The 25,884-nt window shown below is 41.6% G+C and overlaps 1 protein-coding gene across 1 annotated transcript in view; it reads right to left on the reverse strand.

Moving 5' to 3' along the window:
* The window catches only part of RNF150 (ring finger protein 150), a 66,466-nt gene that overhangs the window by 29,366 nt on the left and 11,216 nt on the right, over positions 1-25,884 (reverse strand). Inside the window, exons 2-6 of the mRNA XM_009874827.1 lie at positions 16,482-16,678; positions 15,858-16,108; positions 9,677-9,748; positions 9,166-9,248; positions 1,804-1,900 (exon numbers count right to left, since the gene is read on the reverse strand). Of these exons, the coding sequence (XP_009873129.1) occupies positions 1,804-1,900; positions 9,166-9,248; positions 9,677-9,748; positions 15,858-16,108; positions 16,482-16,678 (700 nt within the window). The remainder of the gene's footprint in view (positions 1-1,803; positions 1,901-9,165; positions 9,249-9,676; positions 9,749-15,857; positions 16,109-16,481; positions 16,679-25,884) is intronic.

Here is a 25,884-nt window from a genome sequence, read left to right on the forward strand (position 1 = left end):
GCAGAGAAAACAGAGGAAGAGGAGCAACTCACAGCAACATAAGAATCTTTATCCCCCAAGCTACCAAATGCTCTTAGACTCCCACTTCCTTTGTCGACAGCCAGAGGCAACATCTGACACGCAAGGTACCATCTACTCCCAAGTCCCCACGGACAACAGCTCCCACTGTAAGTCACCCTCAAGAGCAAGGCTCTGGCATGCAGCTTCGTGAGCTTCAAGGGAACTTCACGAACCTAATGGATTATGCACGCAGGTGGGAGCCAGTATGCTCCCTCCAAATGATGGAGCGGGCTGTTTTCAGCTGTTTTCTTTGAAAAAAACTAGGGATTTTTTAACAGAAATTCATACAATAAAATCCTCTAAGCAAACCTTGGTAATGGAACATTAACATCCAAGCACCTGATTTTTATCATTAAGACAGACCAGCAGTAAGGCTGATTCTAAAATCTTAATTTGACCCAGTTGTTTATGTTTGTTACAGTAGTATCTTTAATTACAAGCCCAGTACAATTATTTCCAAAGAAGCACCAGGCAGAAAGCTCTCAGTGAGGGAAGCAGGATGGATCTCCCTTCTGCTATGCAGTGCAGAGAGAGCAAGACAGGGAGCTGTGAGAAGAGAAATGATGGCTGAGGAAACTGAACAGGGCCTTTTAATTATTCCAGGCAATTAGGTTCTATACCTGCCACTACAGAGCTGTTCAGATGTAGTAAAAGCCAGTCATGTAAATGAAAACCTTTACACATAGCCTCTGGGCATGTTTTCCCTTCCTCTTCATGTACACAGCCTCATACAGCCTGCAGACACACTTAGCCTTCAGCAGCTGTCAGTGGAATCAGTATTTATATACATATTCTGTATGTAAATACTAATGGTTCTAAACCTTGCGGAAGGACCTTAACATCTCACCTCACTCCATCCGAAAAGTGGAGGTCTGATTTGTCTGTACCACCTGATTATGCAGGATGAAGAGAGTGTGCTAACGCAGTGCTTGGGCAAAAATGGGAATGGAGCAGTAGGAGAGCAGAAATCGCATGGTTCTGCATGGTGCAATATACTGGGTACGTAGAAGAGTTGTGAAAATCCTGGGTAACTGTTCACTCACAGGCCTGTGAACCGAGACATGGAGCCCGAGGAAAAATGTCTGTATCTAAGGCGAGGTGCAGAGCTGCTGAATGGCAGAGCTCTGTCCTTCCGTGATTTAAAGGTTGCATCATCTTTTAATATCCTAAATATAATATATAAGCTTTTCAGAAAAAGTAACCCAACTGTAATGACATGTTACCCTAACTACAATGCTCTACCTCATTTTTCCCACTGCATGTGTTTAGCTTGGATTATATGAGGTTAACACATCTGTCTAATTCAGTAACAACATGCTTCATGACCTGCTGTGGAACCTCTTCTGCAGCAACCTGCTTGGCTTCCTAGTCTCCATGAAAATGAACTCTTGGGGAATGGCTGCATCAGCTCCCCTAATTCAAGTTAACACAAGCTATTTTACTTTATATAGCTCTTTCATATGCGAGCTGGGTACATCAGTAAACAATCCTCTGCTCCACAAAGCAGGCAACCACAGACACACAAATCCCAGCACTCAACCAACCCTCATACACACAGTCTTCCTTGCTAATACAAGTGGGGTGCAAGAGTCACACATTTCAGCTTGTACTCCCCTTAATAAACGAATTAATACATCAATAACTTGCAAAGAAGATTTGGATGGGAAGAGAAAGGCAAAGGGCTAGGGATACACCCAAGTAGCCACCCTTATTCCCCGAGCAACCGCTCTGCGACGTGCTTACCGGGATCCCTAGAGCTTTTAGAATATTCATTTTACACATCGGGCAGGTACGATGGTCTAACAGCCAGGGGTCTACACAGGTCTTGTGGAAAAGATGCCTGCAAAGAAAATCAGGATGCTTTAATTCGAATCCACAATTTACCACAATTTACCACTTAGTACCAGATGCTTCCTCCAAATCCAGTTAAGTGACAATACTTCAAACGGTGTGGTTTGTGCCCTCTGCAAGGGCTGCAAAACTACAGCCTATGCACACAAGACTAAAATTACTTCTGCAGCATGTGCACAGTGTTGCTCAGCTAAGTTTGGAAGAGAAGACCATGTACATAATTAGCAAATTAGAAAAAATACAAAACATTAGGCAAAATGCATATTCTTAAAATGTTAAAGGATGCCTGTAAAAAAACCATACTTACTAGTAAAGGTAAAAATCACATTAGTATGTCTTGATGGTTCTACAGATAAACCTAATAAGAGATAATTTAAATGCGAAGCCATCGAGAGTCTGGTATTTTTTAGGGTGCAGGCATAAGGAAATAAAGTGAATTAAAAAAAATGAGCAACTTTTTTCATTTAAACAGAAAAAACAGATGACACTTTTTAAAACATTCTCCCTGACTTTCCTGCTCTTTAGAAGTTGCCCACCAGCCAATTCCAGCCCTGAAGGGATTGCTGCTAATCCTGTGCTCAGTCTGAAGGGGCTACTAAGCAACTTCCTGAGCCCTGTGGCTGCTGGGGGCCACTTTCCTTGGACATTATCCACGCAGAGAAACCGAAAGCTTCTTGTCTAGCTTCACCTGCCACAAACTGAGACTGAACATACAGATATTTAGCACTTGTACCTGACTGACAGACTCTATTTTCTCTTGTGAGCATTTTGGGTTATCCTGTGGTTATAGAGAACAAATGTTATAAACCACAGGAGCGTGGGGCTTGGGATTTAAGCACGTTGTTGAGCAGACCAAGTAGAAGAGTCAGGGCTCAGACCAAGGCAGTGCAGTCTGTTCAGCCTCACTCCTAAAGAGAAGTAGGAAAGCTCCTACCATACATGTAGCCTCAGAAATTAAACTGGTATGTAGGAAACTGAAAATTGATTTGCCTTCCTGAATTTTTTTTTAATTGAGTAATTCAGTTAGGAGAGACCTTAGACCAGCTGCCTAATGTAACTTAATAATAATAATACCAAGAATAACTTCAGCAAAATTGAAAGAAGGTATCCCATTCTGAAATATGAAGCTCAGTGTGCATAGTCTTGCTCCAAAAGATGCAAATATAAAACTCGCTTGTTTTGAAACATCATATATAGATTAGCTCTAAATTCCCTTTCCAAGGCTTGCAACAGGTGTCCCATATACTACTTGGCAGAGTCCGTGAGTCACGTTTCAGTCTGGGTGACCTTTCACATCTGAGCGGTGCCCAGCCTGCTGCTGCCCCACGGGCATCGCTCGTACAGCCCAGCTGCAAAAACTCACCGGGTCACCCAGGGCTTGCCTGGAGCAGGGCATGTTCCAGCTTCCACAAGGAAATGCAACCTCTGAGAAAGTAAAAAAAACCCACTGAATGCACCAAAATAATTTTAAATATTTAAAGCGGAACTTATCCAACAGAGCCAGTCGGCTGCTATACTGTGTCGTAGTAATGCAAGGAGATACCCTCGGTGTTTCAACTTGATGGAAGATATTGAGGTGCTCTCACCAATACCAATTTACAACCCTGGCTCTTACTAACATCGTATTGCCCCACACAATAGCTGGCTAGCTTAGTAACTGGCTTCAGCCTTAAATAACAGCCAAAACTGTTCAAAAATCTCAGAATCTTATTCTTTTCAATGTAATAATTTTTTCTTTTTCTCACTACTTCTGGAAGAAACATGTACTTTGTGAAACAAAGCTACATGGCAAATTACCGCATTCCTGTACTCAGTCTGACTTCACACAACCATGGGAAAGGGCAGATCAGTTCTTGGAAGTTTGACTTAGTCTAATTATATCAGCTGGCTGCAATTCCAAACTTTGTCAAACCTCATCTGATCCTGTACGTCAACATGATTAACACAAATGAAGTATCATAATTTTTGAAGTTTAAACCACTATTTTACTTAGTCGACTAAAGATCACAACTCTCCTTCCAAACAAGACTTGTCTTACTGGGTAAAAATAAAATATGCCAAATTACAGTCTCTGTCCTGCAAAACTCTTCCTTCCTTTTATCTCAGGAGGGATGTATTCAGCACATCTTCAGGTGAGCATTCTCAGTAGGTGATAGTGTAAAGATACAGTACTCGGGCATATTTAAAATCTAACCAGCAGCGTTCCTTGGGTGTGTTAAATCATGGAGGATATTGGAATTCAACCTCTGGCTTTTCAGCTATTTCAAATAACTAGGAAATTCTTGATAGATATTGGTTTTGTTTAATCATATAAGCAAACTCATAAACACGTATGCTTAACTGCAAATGACTGAAGCACGTGTGTCAAAATAATCAGCACCTTTACAAAATCTGAGACATAATTTTGTTGAAAAAAACAACTTCCAAATTCTGTTTCAGATGAAAAAAACAAGTAACTTCTAACAAGTCATTTTACCACAAACTAGAAAGTCTCCTTTGGTTTTCAAGTTCAAGCCTCAAACTGTGGCTCATGTAACAGATTTTAATAATGTTTGTTCATCACTAAAAGCTTGGAGCTTTGATGCTTTAAAGACTTTAAAAACTGAAATTTAGTGTACCTAAAGTTGACTTCACAAAACAATATTCTAAAACAAATTCTACCAATGACGAGTAATTTAAATACATGACAGATCATGTCACTTTGCACTTCTCAATACTAAATTAGCACAGTGTATTATGACTCTACATAAACTTCAGATTTAATATGTACAACAGAAGGAGCTTGATTATTAAACAGACATCTACAGAAAAATCGAATGTTACTGAAAATTAGATAAAGATTTGCAGTTCAAAATTTTTGTACCACACTATATAATTAGAGCACTCATCTATTTTTGAACAGGTGCAGAAAAGTGAGACAGCAGCTTTTGCAGATTTGGATTTAAAAGCTTATTTTATTCATTATTAGCTACAGAACTAGATTCATGCTTATGGCTTTCCACAACTGTGAATTGCTTGATGTTCTGATAAGTTTATCATCCAAATTCAGGTAAAATAAGGGTAAGCACAAAGTAAGATGAAAGAGCAACCTCAGTATTTCACTGTCACATGGTAAGACAAAGATGTAGCAGGATCAGCTGCAACAAAAATCCCTCTCCCTCTGTGGTAGAGGCACCATGGATGAGTTCAGAAGTAACAATCCATGCAGGGAGACAGTAAGAGAGATGGTTTCAAGCAAGGGCTTGGGACATGGCTTTGATAATCAAAGTCAGATCTAGAAAAAATTACACATTTTTTTTTTTCCCCTGTTGTGTGCAACCACACGCATTGCAAAACTATGCTGATTCGGATGGGTAGAGAAGTTTCTCAAAAGAACTGTAATTGATTAGTTGAGAGAGAGGAAGGCAAGAACAGCGGAGATGTTGTAACAATCCTCCTACAAAACAAAGGCTTCCACAAGGAGGAAAGGAAATGACTGTTCTTCACCTCTCCTAGGGATAAGAGACACAATGATGTGCTTGAACTGCAGCGGGTGAGATCCAGGTTACACAATAGAAAACTTCAACACAGTCAGGGCAGCAAAGCACTACCATAAGTTATCAGTGGAATTCACAGAGTCTTCATCCCTGGAGAGCGTAGAGTGTGTTGGAAAAAACTCCCAAGATCAACAGACGCAGAGAGTCCCTGCGCTCGTTCCAGAGGTGGCGGCCTCTGGGGATCCCTCCTGCCCTCCTCTGTGTAAAGCTCACAGGGCACAAAGGAAAATCCCCAAGCATGTGATTTACAATTATCTAACTGGAAATTAAAGAAAACATAAATACATTTCAAGCAAAAGTAAAGTTGAAATTTTAATAATACAACAACAAAAAAAAATTGTTTCAGGCTCAGCTCAAAATTACAGTAATAATTTAATTGTTGTACAACTACTGTCAACCTTTTAGCTTGCTTACAATTTTGAGAAGCTTTTTTTTCCAGGTTAAGGGAAACTGTTCTCCTCTCACCTTCTCCTAGCCCAAACTTTCCAAACTGCACGCAAACAAACCGAGCAGCCATGTAATGTCTCTCAGAAGACAAGTGTGAGCTAAGAGACAAGGAAGAAAAAGCAGAAAGAGAGGTAAAACGCCAGGGACCCTGAGTAAGAGCATCTGTTGTCTGGATTAGACATAGGGCTGAGGCAGTGGATTGAGAAGGGTTTTGGTAAGAAAATGAGCGATATTGTACCCAACTAGGCAGTTTGGGCTTGTGGGGGTACATGTATGGTATTATTTGATTATTTTTGATGACGAAGGAAAGGCAAAAGAAGCTGGAAAAGGAAGAGGAAGAAATGTGTGTGATTAAATGGTTCTCAGAGGAAGCTAATAAAAAGAGAAAGGAGTGAAGCAGTTTCTGCAATCACAGTTGTTCAATGAGTGAAGGTTCAGGGGAAGGGAACGAGTTGGAACGGGGTCAGAAATCTCATTCATTGGTAACAGGAATGAAAAAACTAAAAAAAGAGCTTATGAAAAAATCAGTAGGGAAGAAGTTGAAAGAATATCTTGCCTCTTTAGAAGTTTAGTAAAGTTAGTAGAAGTTTAGTAAAAAGGCACACACTGGAAGCAGCAGCACCAGAACTTCTCCAAAGCCAAAGCAGAAAAGACGAAGGCATTTTGAAGCTAGAGATGGAGGATGAGCAGAAGGAACCAGGGCTATGACAGGAGATGTCACTCTGGGAACAATGAACTTGGTTACATTTGATGTTGTGTCAGTGCGCTTCAAAATAACTTGAGTGATGCTTGCTACTGTTAAACATAAACCAAGCTGGAAGACAACACTTTTTAAAATCAAGTGTTGGCCCTTTTTTATTTAATACATTCTGTAGAGCCAAGTTCATTAACATAGTCAGTTGTGGGAGCTGGCTAAAGAGGACAGAGAGGAAGAAGCACAAGTTAACTGGAATTCTCCTAGCTCTCCAGTGTGGGATATCTAACAACAGGCTGTCCCAGCACTGGCTCTCTGCCAGCAGAAGAAAAGAGGAAACAGTCGAAGTAGTAGAAAACATCAATCTATATGACTTCAGAGCTCATCCACTGCGATACTGGCTGGTGGATGTCTGGTACAACTTCTTAGGAGATTCAGGCTCCATCAGCCTTAAAAGAGAAATCTCAGGCTATATAGGGCTTTATACAGAGTGTGCCCGCGAGTTGTGGTTTTCCCAGTACTGCCTGCAGTACAAAGCAGCATCTTTCATGTGCAGCTCTCGGGGTGTACTTGGCTTTGCAGGTTAAAAGTTCTAAGTTTTGAGCATCTCCTGGATAGAAACAGTAAGGTCAGCCAGCGCTGGCGTCCTATGGTGCTGGCTTCTGCAAAGCTTGGTGAAATGCCAGCCTCTTATTAAATAGCAGTCTAATGAGGCTCCCATACTAGCAACCGCACACAGCTTAACTGAGGATGCTGGAAGAAGAAACCTACAGAGTCTGGAGGTCTTTATCAGGATATAACATTCTCCTACTCACTTAACAGAGACAGAAATTAATCTGCTTTTTCTTTTTTTGGATGAGGAGACAAGACTGACAACAGCAGAAAGAATCATGACTACTATTTCCTGTTTTGAAAGTCCAAACCCATGTGAATGCATAAAATCCTGCCCTCCCCATTTGTGCGGTAGGAAAGCCAGGGTTTGTTAAGAAGCTGCTTGAGAAAGATCTTTTGAGTTTTTTCTAATTCAAAACTGCTGAGGCTCAAACTGTGAGCATTTTACAAGACAGTTCTGCTGCTGCTACCCTTTTAGCATGAGTCATTTTCTAGGCGACCTTTTAATTCAGCCAAGAACTGAACATCACCTGTTAACTATGTGTTTCCTACTCACTCTGCTTGACTCAACACCGTGGATGACAAAGTCTGACTGGAGTCTCATTGAATTATGAGGCCATACATAAGTGAAAGCTAAGCTTAGAATTTTTCTTTTTTTTTTGCTGTTGTATAACTACTTCCAAAAACTGCCTGTCTCTACCATGCAAAATTTCCAGTTTTATTATGCTTCTGTGAAAACAGGCTTAATGTCAAACTGAGGTCCACATTTTCTGGTAATTTCTCATTCTTCTGTATTTCTGCTTCATGAAGTGATGCATTTGTGCCTGCTTGTAGAAGAAGAGTTTGCAGGCAATTTGTCATTGTGGGGGATTTACAGTAGGTCAAATTTATGATTAATCTGTTGCTTTTTGTTTGCCATTTAGTGATGGCGGTAAACAGATTTAACAAGTCACATGAATGAACAGAAGTGGACAGCTTGTAACATTCAAATATCTACTAGGCAACAACATAGCAGGAAAAGAAACAAATATTTCAGTTTCTCGAGCCAGTGAATGTGTCTGCAGGAGTAGAAAGAAATTCTATTAAAAAAATAAATATCTCTGCTCTGTACATACTGCACTTGAGAATCCTATTTCTAGGGAAATCAAGCACTTTGTCTTGCTCTCTTAAGGGAACTACTGTTTCTAGGAACTTTCCTAAGAAATTTACTTCCTTAGAGAAATCCTTCACAGATGACAATCGCACAGAGAGATGAATACAGCTGTTATGGTGGCAATAGGCTGTGCTCCTGTGTGTCATCACTGTGAGTGTATGTGCTGCACAGGGGGGAAGAAAAAAGAGAAAGAACAAGCCCAAAAGCTCTTCTTGTCACCTCTGTGTCCTACATGCCTGAGAATATTTTCCTGGCAGCAATAGATAACATGGTCTTTGTCACATTCCCTTTTTGCTTTACCATTTCTACTCAGCATATCTCTTTTTATGGCTGGAGTTTTTCATAAAAGTCATCACTTTCTCAGTGTCTGGACGTGGCCCAGAAGAGCCAAAGGAGTAGCTCTATGGGGAGCAGGAGACTGCTCTATCCCTGGCTGTGTGCTCAGGGCTCACCTTGAAGTCAGGGGCAAATTCTTAAGGCACTTATTCTGGACTGATATAAACCCAGTGGAATTAAACCCTTTAGTTTAAAAATCCTACTAAAGGCTTTGTAATAGGTCCAGATTAGACAATATTTCTGATGACCATGCTAAACTCAGGCTCTCACCACCATTAAAATGACTTTCACTTCAAGTTGAATAAAAAGGCATTTCAGATATCTTTACCAACAGATTCTGAACAAATCAAAATTATTAACACACACCCCCTTCTCCTCCTCCAAGGTCTCAGGTATTCAGCGTGACACTGTGAGAACAGAGCCTGTCTTGAAATAGAGCCTATCAAAGCTAAAAGCACCTTCAATGTTCAACTTACCTGCAAGGCAAAATTCTGACAACATCATTGGGTTTGTAGCCTTCAATACAAACAGCACAGTTATCAAAGTCTGGCTCAGTCTCCTACGGGAAAGAGAACATTCATCATTTTGACTTTTTTTTATTTTTGTCAGCTAATCGCTTCATACAAGAGCCTGTGTGACAACGTAAAATGGTCACTGATGCATGCTACAAATACAATAATACATTTCAAGACAAGCAACCCAGATTTACCAACACATTTCCCATTGGAAACTTGCCCTGGGAAGCATTCAGATTTAGTTAGCAAGCACATTTTAACTTTCAGGATTTTCTGCATCTTCACAGAATCACCGTGCTCTCTCTGTACTCCATCCCATGCATAAATTGCTTACCAGTAGTCCTCCTCCACCTGAAGGACACAGAGTAGCTAGGCAAGCAATCACCATTTCTGTTCTGCCTCGCTGTCCCAGTAGTCAGAAGGAATCCTCAGCACAGAGTTTCATTTGGTAATGAGCAATTTGAAAAATTACCTTATCACCTTTCCTGATTGTTCTGACTTGTAGCTTGCTGATGGCTTTCTTTGCAGCATCTCCGAGCCGGCGCTGTAATACAAAATTTGCTCTTAAGCAAAAAAAGTACCTCTTCATGCAGAAATCATCACCTTTTCTCCCTAGGCTTCTTAATGATCTGAAGGGGCTGTACGTGAAACAAGACATTGCCATATAAATATCAACAAATGAGGACAGTTCTACTGTTACTCACAAAAAAGGGCACAGCAGGTATTGTAGGCTCGCTGTTACCCATGGCTGATAGAGCAAAGCCACTCTAACGGAGTTCCAGTGGAGACTGCATGTGAGCCCATCATGATGCTACACTACAGCACCTTTACTATTCCAGTGAGCAGCAACGTACGTAACAAGCCCACTCTTTGGGTATCTTGCTCCTTCTCTCTCTTAATGACAGTTGTTAAAAATACATTATTAAATGAGGCCTGGGCTAGTAAGCAGAGTGAACACTGGACTTAAGATTCAGAAGGTCTTCACTCTTACATTGTTCCAGAACTAGCTCAACATCTTCAGCAAGATGTAAGCACTGAAAGCGAGCTCTGAATTTGTTAACCACAAAAAACTTGAATAATCTTATCTGCTGTTCTCTTCTGTAACACAGAGTTGCCTACGCTGTAGGAGCAATGCAAGGCAAAAAATGGGGCAAAACCATCTGCAGTTTCTTACAAGTAAAGCACTTTATACGCCCGCACTAGGATCCTATCCATTCATAACCGCTTGCTTGTTTTTTGCCTTTCTATCTTTCCCTCCAGCGGACCACAAATTGCCTACCACGTGGTGCTTCTGATAGTTCTCCCATATTTACAAAACTGTCACTGTGCTGGCAGGGCCACAGCCACTCAGGATTAAAGTATATAATAACAGCCTGCTGCAAAACTCCCTGTTCTCCAGCGCTGAGGATGGAGATACCTGCCTCTTCCAAGACACTGAGAGTATTCCGGGTCAGTTCATACAACTACTGCTCAGCTGAGGTCCCTCTGCACCCCGTGCTACTGAGCTTGTGTCTGCGGCAGTGCTCCAAGGGCTTGGCTGCTCGCTTGTGCTAACCCAACAACGAGGCGGTCCTGGAGGCAGACTCACAGCGGGGAAAGGGCTTTGAGAGGTCATGTACTCCCACCCCTTGCTCATGGCTTGGGCAACTTCAAAGTCAGAGCTGTGTCCAGTCAAGTTTTGAATATCTCCAGGAAGGGAGATTTCACAACCTCTGTGGATAATTTGTTCCAGTGCTCAACCATTCTCACAGTCTTTTTTTAAAAAAATTTTTATTTAAACATATGAATGGAATTTCCCCTGTTGCAATTTGTGACCATCACCCCTGTCCTTTCTCTGTGCACCTCTGAGAAGAGTTTGACTCTGCCTCCTCTCCAACCACCCATTATGCAGCTGAAGGCTGCGAGCAGAGCCCTTCCTCCCCCTCCTCAACTCCCCTTTTGGCTTAGCAAGCCAAGCTCCCTCTGCCTTGCCTATGGTGTGCTCCTGTCCCCAGAGCGTACTGATGACCCTCCTCTGGGCTCTCTCCAATTTCTTCAGGCCTTTCTCATACGGTTTCACGCAGTAACACCTACTCCAATATCTTCTTGTCAGTTTTATAACAGGTCATGATACAGCGCACTCCAATTTACCACCAATAAATGACCTAAACTCTTTACCTCCCATCCATGTTTCCAGCCATGTGGTGTTAGACAGGAGGGAGACTTCTGAGCTTTGGTGACTCAGAAGACATTCAACTTTTGGGGCTGGGAACACTGCCTGTGCCAGAGTTCAGAGGGGCCTGTCAGTGGGAACGGTTTCCAGCTGGAAGGGGTGAAAGCGTGAAGCCAAGAAAGGAAGGAAGCTGGCTGTAGTTTGTAAATTGAGACTTAATCACCACACAGATAGGATTAATAAATTACCACTTTGTTCCTCAGATTCAATTAAAATCACTGAATTAAATTTAGAGGGTAAGCTTATTGGATTGGGAAGACATGGAGGACTAACAAAATGCATGCGATACTGACAGCAGAGAGCATTTTCAGATCTGGCTAAAAAGGTGAAAAAGATCTTGTCATATGAGATTTACCTATGAGAGGGAGTATCTTATAGTTATACAACCTCTTTTCTGTGGTACATTTTTCTCACAGTCTCCTTTAAATAAAGGGACCAGATGAGAGCTGGAAACATTTCTTGCCAGCTGTCTATTTCTTTAATATAAATCAAAGACTGATAACATACAGCAAGACAAGAGCCATTATGTCCTGCTTCAGGAATTACATGTGATTCCTTTTAATCATTATTATTATTACTTAAACTAACAAAATGTCTCAGTTCTTTTTTGCATGTTCTTCAAGGGGAAAAGACAAGATTAAAGACTCATACATCTCTGATCTGCTTATTTTCCCCTATTTGCTTTCTCTTGTCTATCTTAAATAGACCAGTTCATGACTTAGATGCAAATGAGAATAATTTAGTTTTTGAAAGAACGGGAACATCTTGGCATAAGATATTTCAAAGAATTCTTCCATTTGAATGAAAGGCATGCTATCACTAACCCATGATTTACCCTAAAAGATAAGAGGCATTACAATAGTCTAAGGGTTTAAAGTGAGGCTTAGAGATTTACAGTCATAAATCTCCTAATCTCATTAGCAAGACCGCAACATTCAGCACTGGACTGGAAAGAGTTAAGCATATCAGATGCAGCGGTCTTGTGGAGATGGTGATACTAGTTAAAAAGAAAGGAGTATGGAAAGCATCACTAGTCTGTTCCTGAGGAAGTAAATGACCATAAATGCTGTGGAAGAGAAATTGCAGCAAGTGCTTCTCTCTCCATGGACTTACTAAACTATCCCCTTTGCGAGGAGGAGATTGCCTCGTGCCTTGCACAGAACGAGGCACACCATCAGGGCGAGATGTCAGACAAATCTCCTGTACCACAGATAAAGTTTGCGGACCCCATCATGGGAAGCATCTTCCTAAGACTGCTTCAAAGACCAGCGTCGCTAATCAGTGGCCCAGAAGTCTCATTCAAAGCCATGGCCAGCAGTCTTCCTTCTCAGATAACTGCTCGACCTCTCTCTGTGTGTCTGTCACGTACAAAAGCAGATCCTTCACTGGAAGTTAACCCAGGATGCATAGAGTCCTCCTCAGCCCCAGTGCGATCTCAGCCTGCTTTGGCTTTCATTATCCTGCAAAACTCACAGAGTCCACCTGGTTTCAAAATAACTTTCCAGAAAACATGTCCAATGGGAAGAAATGACATGGAAGAAGTATGGACAACAGGTCTGACACTTAAACAGTCGCCCCTCCCTATCACCCCATCTCACGTCTCACAGACAATAGAAAAGTCTACTTTTACCAGTGAAATATGAAATCTGACACACTGACAGGGTTGGGTTCTGGCATTTTTTTGGTTATATTATGGGTTTTTTGTTTGCTTTTTTATTTTTAAACTTGTGCTCTGCCTGTTTCAGGGCTGAGACGGCAAACCACATTTTGCTGAATTATCTCCAGGACTTAACTTGTCATGTAATTTTAAACTGCCTTCAATTAGCTCCGCAACCTGATGTCTCTTGATGCAAACAACTCTCACGGTCTCTTTCACAGAGAAACACTCTCTTCTTCAGGAGGCTTCCAAGAACAAGCCGTTGAGGAAGCAGATGGACTACGCTTTCTTGACACAAATTTATTCTCTTCATATCACCGGCCCTCAGAAGCCCTTGTTTTAAAACGGTAGGATTTTAATTCATTTGTACGTCAAAACAAATTTAAGCTTTTAAAATTTTTTTAAAAGTATTTTAACTGAAGTCTCATAAATGTGTCACAGGTTTTTTCATACTTTCAGAACCGGGCAGTCAATCTGCACAGTCAGATTTTATCATATTGCGGGGTAGGAACTGACAGCAAAACTTTCTCCGACCAAGCCAGCTGGCTCCCCTTTCATCTGATGCTCTGTTTATCCAAACATTACAACCTTTGGCTAAATTTTAGACTGAGTACACCAAATACAAACAGAAGGAAGCATCTTTTCTAAAGTTGGCCAGCAATGAAGGTGCTTATAACGCATGCAAGGCTTTTTAACAAGTAAGGACAACACCTTCATGGAGTCACACCCACGCAACTTATAAATGCAAAAGCTTTTGAGCACAAAAACCAATCCTGTTCCATCAAAGCAGTCAGTTTTTCTTGCATAGATCTGAAGATCCTATATAATAGCATAGAACTTTGGGATCCCATCCATGTGATACAAGAAAATGTGTCAAAGACCAAAAAAACCCAAGCAGAGCTTTAGGGGAAACAGAGAAGAACCCTCATGGAAAGGGCAAGAGCAAGATGAGCTCTCCTAAGCTGCCTACATCAGTATATTCCCTAGCCAGGACTAACAGTAAAAAAACCAAACCACAGCAACTCATCAACACAAACAGTCGAGCTTTGTCTGTATATTGCTACTACTTTTCATATGAAAAGAGCTAATAAAGAGATTAGAGATGTAAGGCAAAAATGGATGAAGAAATTCTAGTTTGTCTCATATCATTATTCTAGCTTTTGAAAAAAAAAAATTGCTTAGGAGACATGCTTTCTTATTCTTCTTCCAAAGAACAGAACTAGTACAACAACAAAGTTATTAAAACCTCTACACAGGGCAACTGCTTGTGCACACATTAATCTCATTCATCTTGGGAAAGAAAATACTGAATAGGAAATGTGATGGACCTTATAAACCTATCAGCTCCAAGCTATAGCATATTACCTGAATGAGCTTCTTATTTTGCTGGGTTTCATGTTTATGTATGTCTATTTACACTGCTAATCCGCCTGTATAATTACTTGATTGAAAGCACGCTTACAGGACTCACATACATAAATTAGGCGCACATGTGCTTTTGCAGCCAAAGCATCTAAAAATGATCACAGCCGTTAAAGTCACAGCGAATCTGCTGCCAGTGATGTTCAGATTCCAGCTGGGATAGTCTCATTCTTGCTATCCAAAAATTCATGCTGTATGCTTAAAAGGAAAATACATTCTTTCTGTCTGTAAATACAGAGCAGCTGCTCTCTATCTCAGAGGATGCCTGAACTTCAACGGGGGAGGGTGGGGGATCCCTATACGTCAAGTACGCGTAACGGAGCGGGCGGCAGCACTTTTCTCTACAAGATGATTATTAACACTCTCGCTTTTACTTCACAGAGCAAGCAAGGCAACCCATCCCCTGCTCTGACAGCAATTTCTTAAGGGTCCAGAAACATCTCTGAATTACAGTGCATTTTTTCCCCCTGCAGTATAACGGTTATCTCCTCAGATTTCACACGTTGGTAACATTTTCTACTGTACCATTAGAATGAAATGTAGAAGCCTCAGCTTCACAGTTCTGCTGATGCTGAGACAGTTGCATCCAGACAAGATAAAATTTATTATTATCACTGCTATTATTATTCATTGCTGAACTATCACAAAGATGCACAGTTCCTTTACAAATCCAGGGGGCCTCGGGACCTGGGGCTCATTACCACTGCTGTCGACTTCTCTCCAGCTCTGCAGGTTTTGGATCTCTTTCAGGGGGTTTGGACAAGATGCCCAAACCAAAGGCAATGGTTTAATAATATAGGTGGCCATCACTACAGCACTACTATGTTCAGTGATCACTTTTAAATGAACAGGGACAGGTTTGCCTTTCAAGTCCAAGACCCTTCTAAAGAGGTATGAAAATGAAAACACTTTGTGTTCTTTTTTAATTTGTTCACAATAAATGAACCCTTGTTTCACACACAGACATTGGCACATCTCACTATATTTTAGCCAGTATATTGATCTCAAGGGTCATTAGTCGTACACATTTCTATGTCACCTGGAAAGGCAATCTTTTAACTTATAAAAACTGTCAACTCTCTATTTCTTGTGTGCTTTGCATGGGAGAAAAACTCCATAAATATATATACGCTGTATTTATTAATTTCTTTTTTTCCTGATTCTCATCTATATTGACAGAAGTCTTGCCTTTTCCCAAACACGGGCATATTTATATGCCAGTTCTTTTCACTGTCATGGGTTTTGCTTCGTTTTTTCTTCTTTACTACACATTCACAATTTCCTCAACTTTGACTTCTAAGCTGAATCCCAATCCCAGGGCCATTTTCTGGAAACACAGCGAGCCATTCCAGCACTGCTCACCTGATTTCTGTCTCTGGCATTTGCGTAGCGGAATCGCTGGATGTAATAAAAGACCAGCCATGCCAGCGAGATGATCATCAGCACAATGAAGGAGATGGAGACGAACACCACAGAGGTCCGGCTGACGTACTTCTGCAAGTTGCGAGTCCCGATGGTTATGTACATCATCACAGTAATGTTCCTCTCCAGGAGGCTCACTATCTCTTTTCCTTTGGGTTCAGGAATCATTATTGCTACAACATCTTCTAGGCCTGTCAGAAAGGAGAGAGAGAGAGAGAGAAACCTCAGGTAAAACAAGTGATTGTCACATAATAAAATGGTAAGAGGACACAGAAAGCCACAAAAAGAAAAAGTGCAGAACAGTCAGGAAAAAACTCCCCTTTTTCCTCCTGGATTTCACCAGGAGGTAAGTCAGATGGATTTGGTGAAGGCTTCAACGGGAACCAGTTACTCAGTTTGTTTTCATAAACTAATCTCGGTGAGATACGCAAGGTGTGGTTTATGGGTTGACGCAAACACAGATTTCCAGCACTCCTGAGACTTATCTGGAGGATATTGCGGTAAGCGCTGCAGCAAGGGCGACAGGCTGCAGCCAGCGCTCCGTATACATTCACCAGAGCCCACTTCGCAAGGTCACGAGCTTGTCAAGAGAAGCCCCTCTGAACTCGGCGTTGAGATCGGAAATATTTCCCATCACAGATCCCTGCACGGCTTCACAACCTGAGCAAGTCAAAGCATCGCTGCACTCTTCCCCAGGAGAAGCAGGGACAAGAGCAGCTCGGCTCATTCCCAGCTCACCAGAGGAATCCCACAGCCTGAATCTAAGCCGACAAGGAAAGTTTAAAGTCAAAAGCATGGTTTTATTCAACCAAAAAACACTACTGCAGCCAAGATCAGGCCTCGATGCAGCTTGCATCATCCTCCCATGAGGATGCGAGTTAGCACACCTGAGGTGGCCAAGGGTTGTCCACTGATGGGATGGGGCAGGGGCTTCCTACAGTCCTGTTAACTTTTCTGAAACCACAATCGTGTGAAATGGGCCCTCCACCGATACATCTAGCCCCAGGATCGCACCAGATTTGTTTTCTGTACAGTGCTGTTTCATTTTACATGCCTCACATGCTGCTGAAACTATTTCCCTTTCATAATTTTATGTCCCCTAAGTAAACAACAAACATAGTCTAAAACTGTCTGGGACTGGGCAGCTTGTTAAAATGCCTTTTCTGGTTTTATAAATACACTGTCACTGCTTTATGGTTTAATATTAGGGATATTTTATTCTTCCACTTGACAAAACAAGCACGGAGGCAAGTTTTATACCTAAGCTATGTTTTGCAATAGTCAAATCCTAACTATAGTAAGCAGTTAAGGACAAAAAGGATGTATTCTAATGTAGAAACGTGCTAGAAACCACAGCACATGAAATGATCACAAACTGGCATTTAGAAAGGTACAGACGGGGGGGTCTCTGAAGCCAGAGAGATGATGCTGGGATTGGGTATCAGAATTCCAGCTGAAATCTCAGCTAATCAGCCAGTGCGTTGTTAAACCCCCAGCTACCTGTATTTCACCTGGGGCAGGAGGACAAAGCACTGTTTGCCTCAGGATGTTCACAGAGGGGGGAAAGGATCACTCAGCTGCAAAGGGGGATGTAAGAGGGTGACTTGCATTTCCCACAGCAGCCCCCTCCGAGCTCCACCCCAAGCTTTGCAGGCGCAGAACCATGCCCAGGTCCTCGTGACGTTTCCCTGCCGAAAACTCCTGGGAGGTATAAAACAAGTTTTCAAAGGTATTTGGATGCTCGAGACCAAGCGGCATCCAGTAGGATTCTGGATACACTAAAGCAGACAGGTGATCAGCATCCAATGGAAAATACTAGCTGTGGCAGAAACTTTTTCAAATTCTGCTGTATGCCTGGATCAACCGGAGGTACTGAAATAGCTGTGACAGACTGTTGCTCCTCACACCCAAAATCTGCTGAAAAGCTGGGAACCGAACTCTCCTCTCTCAAGTCTTGGAGTAGAAGTAGAAATACCACCACTCTTCCTGTTGTGAGACTTTCCATCATGACACTTTCACACTTAGGAAGAGGCCAGTCAATGAATAGTAGGAAATCAACAGTTTGGCTGAGTCAGGAGTTTTAGATATCCTTGTGTCCTTGACACCATGATAGGAACCTTAACCTTTCTGCTGATGCTTTTCCAGGAAGCATTAAAAATTCTCAGCCACTTCCCTTTATTTTCCATGTTAAGAGCCCACCTTCAGCAGCCAAGATAAATCTACCTTTGCAACCCTTCTGATACCTGTTTATTACAAAAGGCTAATGCAAACATTAGCCTAACAGCTGAGGGAGAATTTGCCAAGTCTCAAAGTGGCTGAGAAGGGCACTGGTGCCACGCCAGTTATTTTCGTGCAGTCAATAAGACAAATTGTCTGGAGCAGTGCTTAGCTGTCCACCTGCCTTCCTTTGTTCCCTTTCTTTAAAAAAAAAAAAAATTTAAAATCACTCTACAAGAAAAACGGAAGTAACCGCCTCGCACAGAGCCAGAAATAACCCCCACTGACAAACTTCACAGCTAAAACCCCCTGAAATTAGTTTCATCAACTCCTCTCGAAAGCCACCATTCTGACCCACTCGTCCAGAAGAGACATCTAACATCATCTTCAGGGCAACCTGGGACACTGTATGAATGATGCTACCTGAAAGCCTATAAAAATGGGAGATAGTACCTGTATTTTCTACTGAAAACATTTTTGTCTGTATCTTAACTGTTTAATTATCTTGAATCTTATGTTTCCTGAAAAACTTTTACAAAAGGTTTAATTCTGTTTAATTCAACTGAATAAAGCTTAGTGTACTTCTGGAGAACTGTAGACAACAGACAGAGGCCAGATATGACATGTTGCAAATAAGGAACCACTTTCAATTGTTCAGTTATAAAATTAATATTTATGTAATAATAAAACAAGCACCCCACAGTAATGTCCTATCTTTCTTTAACAGTAATTAAAAAGAGGCAGAAAAAAAATGGTCATCTCCTGTATATATTTAACCTCATTCCAGTTTTTCATCACCTGCCCTTTCTGATCAAGCTACAGTGCAGCTTTCTGGCTTCAATTCACGGTACAAACAAAACTGATTTTGAATAGGAGTGCAGCCACATGTCTCCCGTCTCCGCTCTCTTCTCCTTACATCTCTCTGCCAGGAATGGTCTACTGCCACCTTGGGCCTACAGTCTTTCGAGATACTTTAAAAAATAGGGGATAGTAAGTAAATTGCCATGGATATATGCTAAGTAAAACCGTGTTTGCAAATGCAAAGTAAAAGACACAGCTATTGCAAGAGGAAAGCAGCTGCTTTTATTTATTCAAACCCTTAATGTATTCAAATTTCAGGCTATCTAGTTATTTTCTTGGAAAACATTACCATTTGTAATGAAGCATTCTCGGAAGAAAATAAGCAAATCAGCAACAAATAATAATCAGCTTTTTTTTTAAAAAAAAACCCATTTGATTGAGTTTATGATAATTTCTCTAAGGCACTATAGAGAATGCAATTTGATCAATCAAGTTATCCAGCTAAGCTTTTAGTCTCAAATACGCTCAATAGAGGGAAGAAAATAAATAAGAAATAGAGAGAAAGTAATTTATTTCCCTTTCCTCCCTTATACAGCAAAACGTTTGTATTATCCTGGTTTCAGTATCTAGTGACACACAAGAAGCTTTGATACACATGAAGACTCTACACTTTAAAGAAGGTAAATAATGTAATGAGAAATCAACATTAGAGATGCATTTCTACGCCCATCTACAATTTGTTCGGCAGACTTCAAAACCAAGAAAATATCTGTTAATACATACTGAAGCTTCTCTGTTGAATTAAATGCTAACTATACCTTTTACTAAACACACCCACAATGGTAACTGCATTTTGTGGCACTCTTGTTACCTAATGCTTTTTTTTTCTTTCTTTTCTTTTTTTTTTTTTTTCTGGCCAAGATTAATACAGAGTTTGACATCAATTTTTAAACAGCTGTCAGGATGAATCAGAGATGCATAAATCAAAGGTATTTAGGCTGGAGTGAATGGATTTTTCTTCTTTTTTGGCTTAGGAAACATCTAACACACCCGCACTCCCTCCTTATGAGCCAATAATAAAACAAGTAAGGTAGACCTTACAGGCATTTGGGGCGATTTAAGTCACTTTAACTTGCTGAAGCGTATTCACTTAATCAAATATTTCTGGCTGGAGAAAACGTGCAGTGGTGGTGGATGACAGAGCTGGGATGCAGCGATGAAGTCGGAGAGTGTTTTCAACAGCGAGATGAGTGCTTCAGATAAAGACCTGACAGACTCTCTTCCAAACCTTCCTCCTCCTCCACGGGGTATGTGGCTATGGGAAAACATTTCATCTGGGATGCTTCTATGGAAAATTACATCAGGGGTGATACTGAAAATGGTCCTCTCCTCCTTAGCAGTCAGCCTACCAATGGCAGAGTTGCTGCTTTAATGCTTCATCAAGTTGCAACGGAAGCTCTAAGAAGTGGTGTGTTTCTGATACATCTCAGAAGAGACGATTTAATTCTTCATGCTTGGCAACTGCCATAAGTCAGCCAGAGAAATAATTAATTGAATTATCTGAATCAAATTCTCATTTGGGAGGTATATAGAGTCTTCTCTAAGATAACTCATCAAGATGTAAATAAGGATTTCTCTTATGTTGTACATCAAGATCAAGACCTAGAGGATTCCTTTCACAGACATAAGTGAAAACTATTTTAGAGCTTAGAAATTGCCCTCATAAAACTGACAGAGTTCAGTCCTGCTCAGAGCCCAGGAATAGAAATCTCACAGGAGGGTGCCAGAGCCTCATCCCTGGAAGCGTTCAAGGCCAGGTAGGACAGGACTCTGAGTGACCTGCTCTAGTGGGAGGTGTCCCTGCCCATGGAGGCGGGTTGGAACTAGTTTGTCTTTAAGGTCCCTTCCAATTCAATCCATTGAATGATTCTACAAAGGCTTCTTTTACTTCTTGAAGAAAAAAAATACTTCTTTAGGAATCAACTTCAGCAACCAGCAGCTATCAGAAAAAAAGCAAAAATAATCCAGATCTACACAATTAGACAGCCTGCCTACGCCCAGCTCTGGAGCACCTTCCCTGGGCTCACTTCATGGCTTGTGGGTCCTGCCAGCCCCACGAAGCATGAGCCAGTTCGGGGATGGGGGTTCCTGCGAGCTCAGCAGCGCTTGCTCTGCACAAGAACTTACTGTGCTGCCAACCACACCACTGCTTTCCTGCCATAGCTCCTGCTGCTCCCTGCTCGTGTGTGAATGGATTTTACAGTATGATCTGGATGACATGTAACATTTTAAAGTAAATCCGGACCAAAGCACAGACGTAATTTGTTTAAAAAATACTTTTTTTTCTTCCTCCAGAACTGCAGCTCAGCTGAAAAATTAGTACTGAAGAGAATGAAAAGGAATCCATGGTGATGGTGCTTTAAGCTGTGACTAAGCTACTATCAAGAATGGTCTGTTTGGCTATTAGAAGATAACATCTTTTGCTACGGATCTTGTTCTCAAAAATACTATTGCTTTGTGATAGTGTTTGGTTTCTTTACAATGAAATCACATGGGAAATGGTATATAGGTTAATCAGATGGCACTTCAATTGAATTTTAATGCCATGTAAATTGCTCTAATATTTCCATAGTTGCAACAAGGGTTCTAAGTCTTTAAGACCATCCAGAGGGAATTTGATCCCAGTTCTTCTGTTCTGTACGGTGCAATTATAAATGGATCAGAATATAACCTGTTGCTCGTTTTTCTCCTTAAAAAATCATCATAAGCTTAACTTATATTTTTGTGAACTCAAAAATTACTTTTGGAAACCAAAGCAATATTTTAGAAAGGCTGATTTCTGAGCTCCATCCATTTCAGAGGAGAACGAGCATAACATTATTTAAACATCCCAGACTCTTACACAGGCCGACAAGGAAGCGTTATCAGTAAGAAATCAAACTGAGTCAAAGGATTGTTCTCTGCAGGAACAATCCTTTACGGGGCATTGACAATACCGGTCTCAAATTGAAGTATCAGTAAATGAGACTATAGAAAATATTGGCAAAGAGAACAACAACATATACTAAGTAACAGTAATATATAGTCAATACATAATATATCATAGGTGAAATGACTACAGACTGTCATCTATAGTCTCTTGCATAAACTGTCTCAGTGCCAGAGGACTGGAAAGGACATCAATTTCTAATGAGGTTTCATAATGGGTATGGGCACCTACAGATCAGGTTGTCCCAAGTTACTAAGTGACGTTCCTCACCAAAGACTCCTAAGCAAAAAAGGAAGCTCTGAACAAAACAGGAAGGGCTTAAAATACAGGATTTTGGTGTCCAGAACATCAGAGAGCCACCAAATACAAAAGGCAGCTGGGAACCATAAACTGCTGGAGGCTGGGAGAGTGATTCTGGGGAGGCAGGATTAAACATTCACCCCACGCTTATGCTCTTCGCCAAGCAGTTGCTGTTTGCCATTACAGGACACACAACACTGGGACAGATGGACCTCTGGTCTCAAACCATAGACTTGCTTGTACATTAACTGCTAACTGAAAGTGGTCTCTCCCCTGGAGGGAAGAAAGATTAAGTCAAGTCATGACAGTGAAACAGGGCCAAAGTCAGAGAAGTCCCTCTCTGAGGTGGAGTGGGGAAATCACACCTGTTTCTGTGAACGACGATGAACAAGGAAGGTCGGGGGCTGCGACATTTGTTGCCTCTTGCTTCTCAAAGCCCCAGCGAGGGCTTGACCCAAGGCAGAAGGGCATGTGGAGGCAGGAGGGTGGGCTGGTGGCTCAGAGCTGTGCACCACATATAAGAGCTTCAAGTGTTTTAAGCTGCCACCCAGGTTATCAAGACGGGCACAGAGCAGAGGAAAGCGATAGCAAGATGAGGAGATTGCACTGCTGGCCCGGAGAGATGGATTGCACCAGCTGAACATCACACCTGGGTCCTGCAGATGAGCCTGTCCACCTCCTCTCTCAATGCCCATCCCAGAAGGGTATCACTGGTACCCAAGGGCAAGGGATTGGTGAGGTTTTGGGCAGGATTTCAGGCAGGGTAGTCCTCACCCACCTGCTTGTGGGGCCATGCCAGCTCAGCAGCCCCCCTCTGCCCTTGGGCCCTGTTGGGTGGAGGAGGAGAGTTGTCAACTGGGAAAGGAAAGCAGGAACGTAACCATTCCCTGTTCCCCCTGCTATAACTTGAGACACAGCAGGCAGGCAGAGCTAACCCTCTCCTTAGGGTGCCCGGCCTGAGAGGAAAAAAATATTGCAAGGGAAAGCCAGAAGCAAATGCAGCAGAGCAGCACGTAGACCTGTTTTGTAGATATCAAGCTACTAAAGTTATCAGAACATGAGTTTTCACCATATAATCTTTTTTCTTTTTTACTCTAGAGCCCTTGCTCTGCACTGACGTAGGTGCTTTCATCTCTCCCCACCCACGATTCCAATTTGTTTTCCTTCTCTGTTTAAAAGCAGAGAAATATTTCCTTCAACTTATCCTCTCCCTCATTTCCCGCTTCTCCTTGGCACTGTTAGCACTCGCTTTGGTCCTTTGCCCATCTTCCAAAACATTTAACTGTAAATCAAGTTTCCTTAAAAGGCAAACATAACAAACACGGAAAGAGGAGCGACACCTTTTCCCTGCAACACTTTTCCAATTTGCAAATGAAGGAAACTCTTTTACGCAAACTATTAAACTATTATTCTTTTTTTTTTTCCTAGACAACCTTTTTGTCACCAAACACTTGGCATTGCAGAAGCACAAATATCTAGCAGGATAATAAAGTGACTTGCAAAGAAAAAAGACCTACAACATTAATGACTGGCTACAGTATTTAAGGTACAGATACAAAAGTTTTCTATTTGGTCCTGAAGTGAAAAACAATAACCTCTTGCAGAGCTGTTCTTGGTTCATTTCTTTCAATGCTAAAACCAGGAGAGGCAAGATGCTTCTGGCTGTGATCTTCCCTGTGAAAAGCAGTCTCAGCCACTGTTTAGCACCGTTTAGGGACAAAGAAATTTCTGTTCATGTTTTTCTAATCAATGCTGATCTTGCCAAGGCTGTAACGGCTCAGAATATATTGACTTCCTCCAATTTTATGCAGAAACTGCAGCAAAGGAAAAAGAAGTAAAAAGCTACAAAACTCACAAAATCAAATTGAGCATTCCAGCTGCATTTTTCCTGGGCTTACTTCCCACAGGGTCAGCTCATCAGCCTGCTAAAGTAACCAATGCTAATGAACCAATGTCAGGTTACTCATTTACACTTAATTACAGAAAACGGGTGGTTCTCCGAGAGGTTTCCACAGACCCCAACCCAAGGCACAAGTTTTCAAGACTGTGTTATCTTAACCAGGACAGCATTTCATTGTAACTGGCAACCATTTGTACTGGAGACCTCTCTAGAAATCTCCCTTAGTTTCTAAGCAGTATATATACTGTTAAGGGCATATGTCCCTTGTAATGTATTCTGGAATTTGCACTGCTTTGTGATTTTTTCATGTACAAGGTGGCCAGATAGACTACTTCATGCCAGCCTTACAGCTAGGATATGCTCCAACTCATTGCAAAATATATTACGGAGATAACTTATTAGTAAAAGGCAACCTCTTCAGAGTTGTCGCAAAACACATCCACTGTCTAAAGAAGAGGCTGCTTTGCCATCTTCATAGGAATAGTGGCAACAGAAAATGTCTCAAATAGCATCTTGCGTAGTCAGGGTAGAGTACAACACAAGCTAGTTACTGTGCCTGGAGATCTTAGGACAGGTATAAATATATTTTCATTTACAAATGGGGAAACTACAGCAAGTGTGTTGTCACTGTTCCCCTGCTTTAAACCCTTCTCCCTTCAAACAATGGATCCCTCTCCTCAGGTAGACCCGCATTTTGGTGAATCAGGATGCTTGCACAGAACAGGGCACAAAAGCAGGTGGCTGATCCTGCTCAAATGGTTTAGGAGGGCAGGACTCCTCCGTGAAGTGCCAGCAGCCAGGAGAGGGGCGAGTTGGTGAACCCTGGCAAGCAGCATAGCTTCTCCCTGCAAACACTGAGCCAGCAGAGCTAACTGCAGCAGGGACCTGCAACTCCTCCTTCCAAAAGTTAATCCCATCCCTTAGCAGTACATCAACACATCAGGTAGAAATGCAACTCGGAGGCGTGCAAAGATGGATGGAATAGGAATACTCAAAGGTCAAGCAAGGGAAACAAATCAACGACACTGGAAGTAACCGAAGCTGCTGTCTGCATAACTAAATAATCTAGATGGAATTATGTCCTGCTAATACAGTTATGTGCTGTTTGTGTTTTGTAAACTTTATAAACAAAGAATATTGAAAAACCACAGAAAATTAGGAAGTAAGCATAAGACTACACACAGAAAAATATGTAGCCATTATTATGCAGATTAATCACAGCTTTCAGTCTAAATTTAGAGAGAGGATCAGAGATTTTTTTTGATCTCATGACAACTCCTGCTCATTTACTCATAACGTCAGAGAAAGCATTATAAAAATATTACTGCCATATGCAAAATAACATTTGACCCTGGAAAGTACAAGTATCATTAGGAACATTCTAAGTCATTAAAAAAAAAAAAAAAGAAAAAAGGAGAGGGAGAGAGGGAGAGGAAGACACACATGAAAAAAACTAATTTCAACTGAAAACCCCAAGTTCTAAAATGATGTTCCAAACACTTCTAACACAGGTGAAAATACCTCTTAAACCCATGAGGCTTCATCTATAACTCTGGCTGAAACCTATTCATTAAAGAAAATAGATGGTGACCAGACTGAGGGCTTCTTAACCACCAGTCCCCATGACTGGGACCACATCAGTTCCCAGCACAAGTTCAAGCAGTTCCAAAGGCACTGCCGAGCGCCCGCCGCAGTGCTGCTCCGAGCCCCCATTTCTCCTGCACCCTCACTGTCTCCCCCAGCACCTCTGAAGAGCAGCA

This window comes from Apaloderma vittatum, unplaced genomic scaffold, assembly GCF_000703405.1.
Source record: "Apaloderma vittatum isolate BGI_N311 unplaced genomic scaffold, ASM70340v1 scaffold20588, whole genome shotgun sequence".
NCBI lineage: Eukaryota > Metazoa > Chordata > Aves > Trogoniformes > Trogonidae > Apaloderma > Apaloderma vittatum.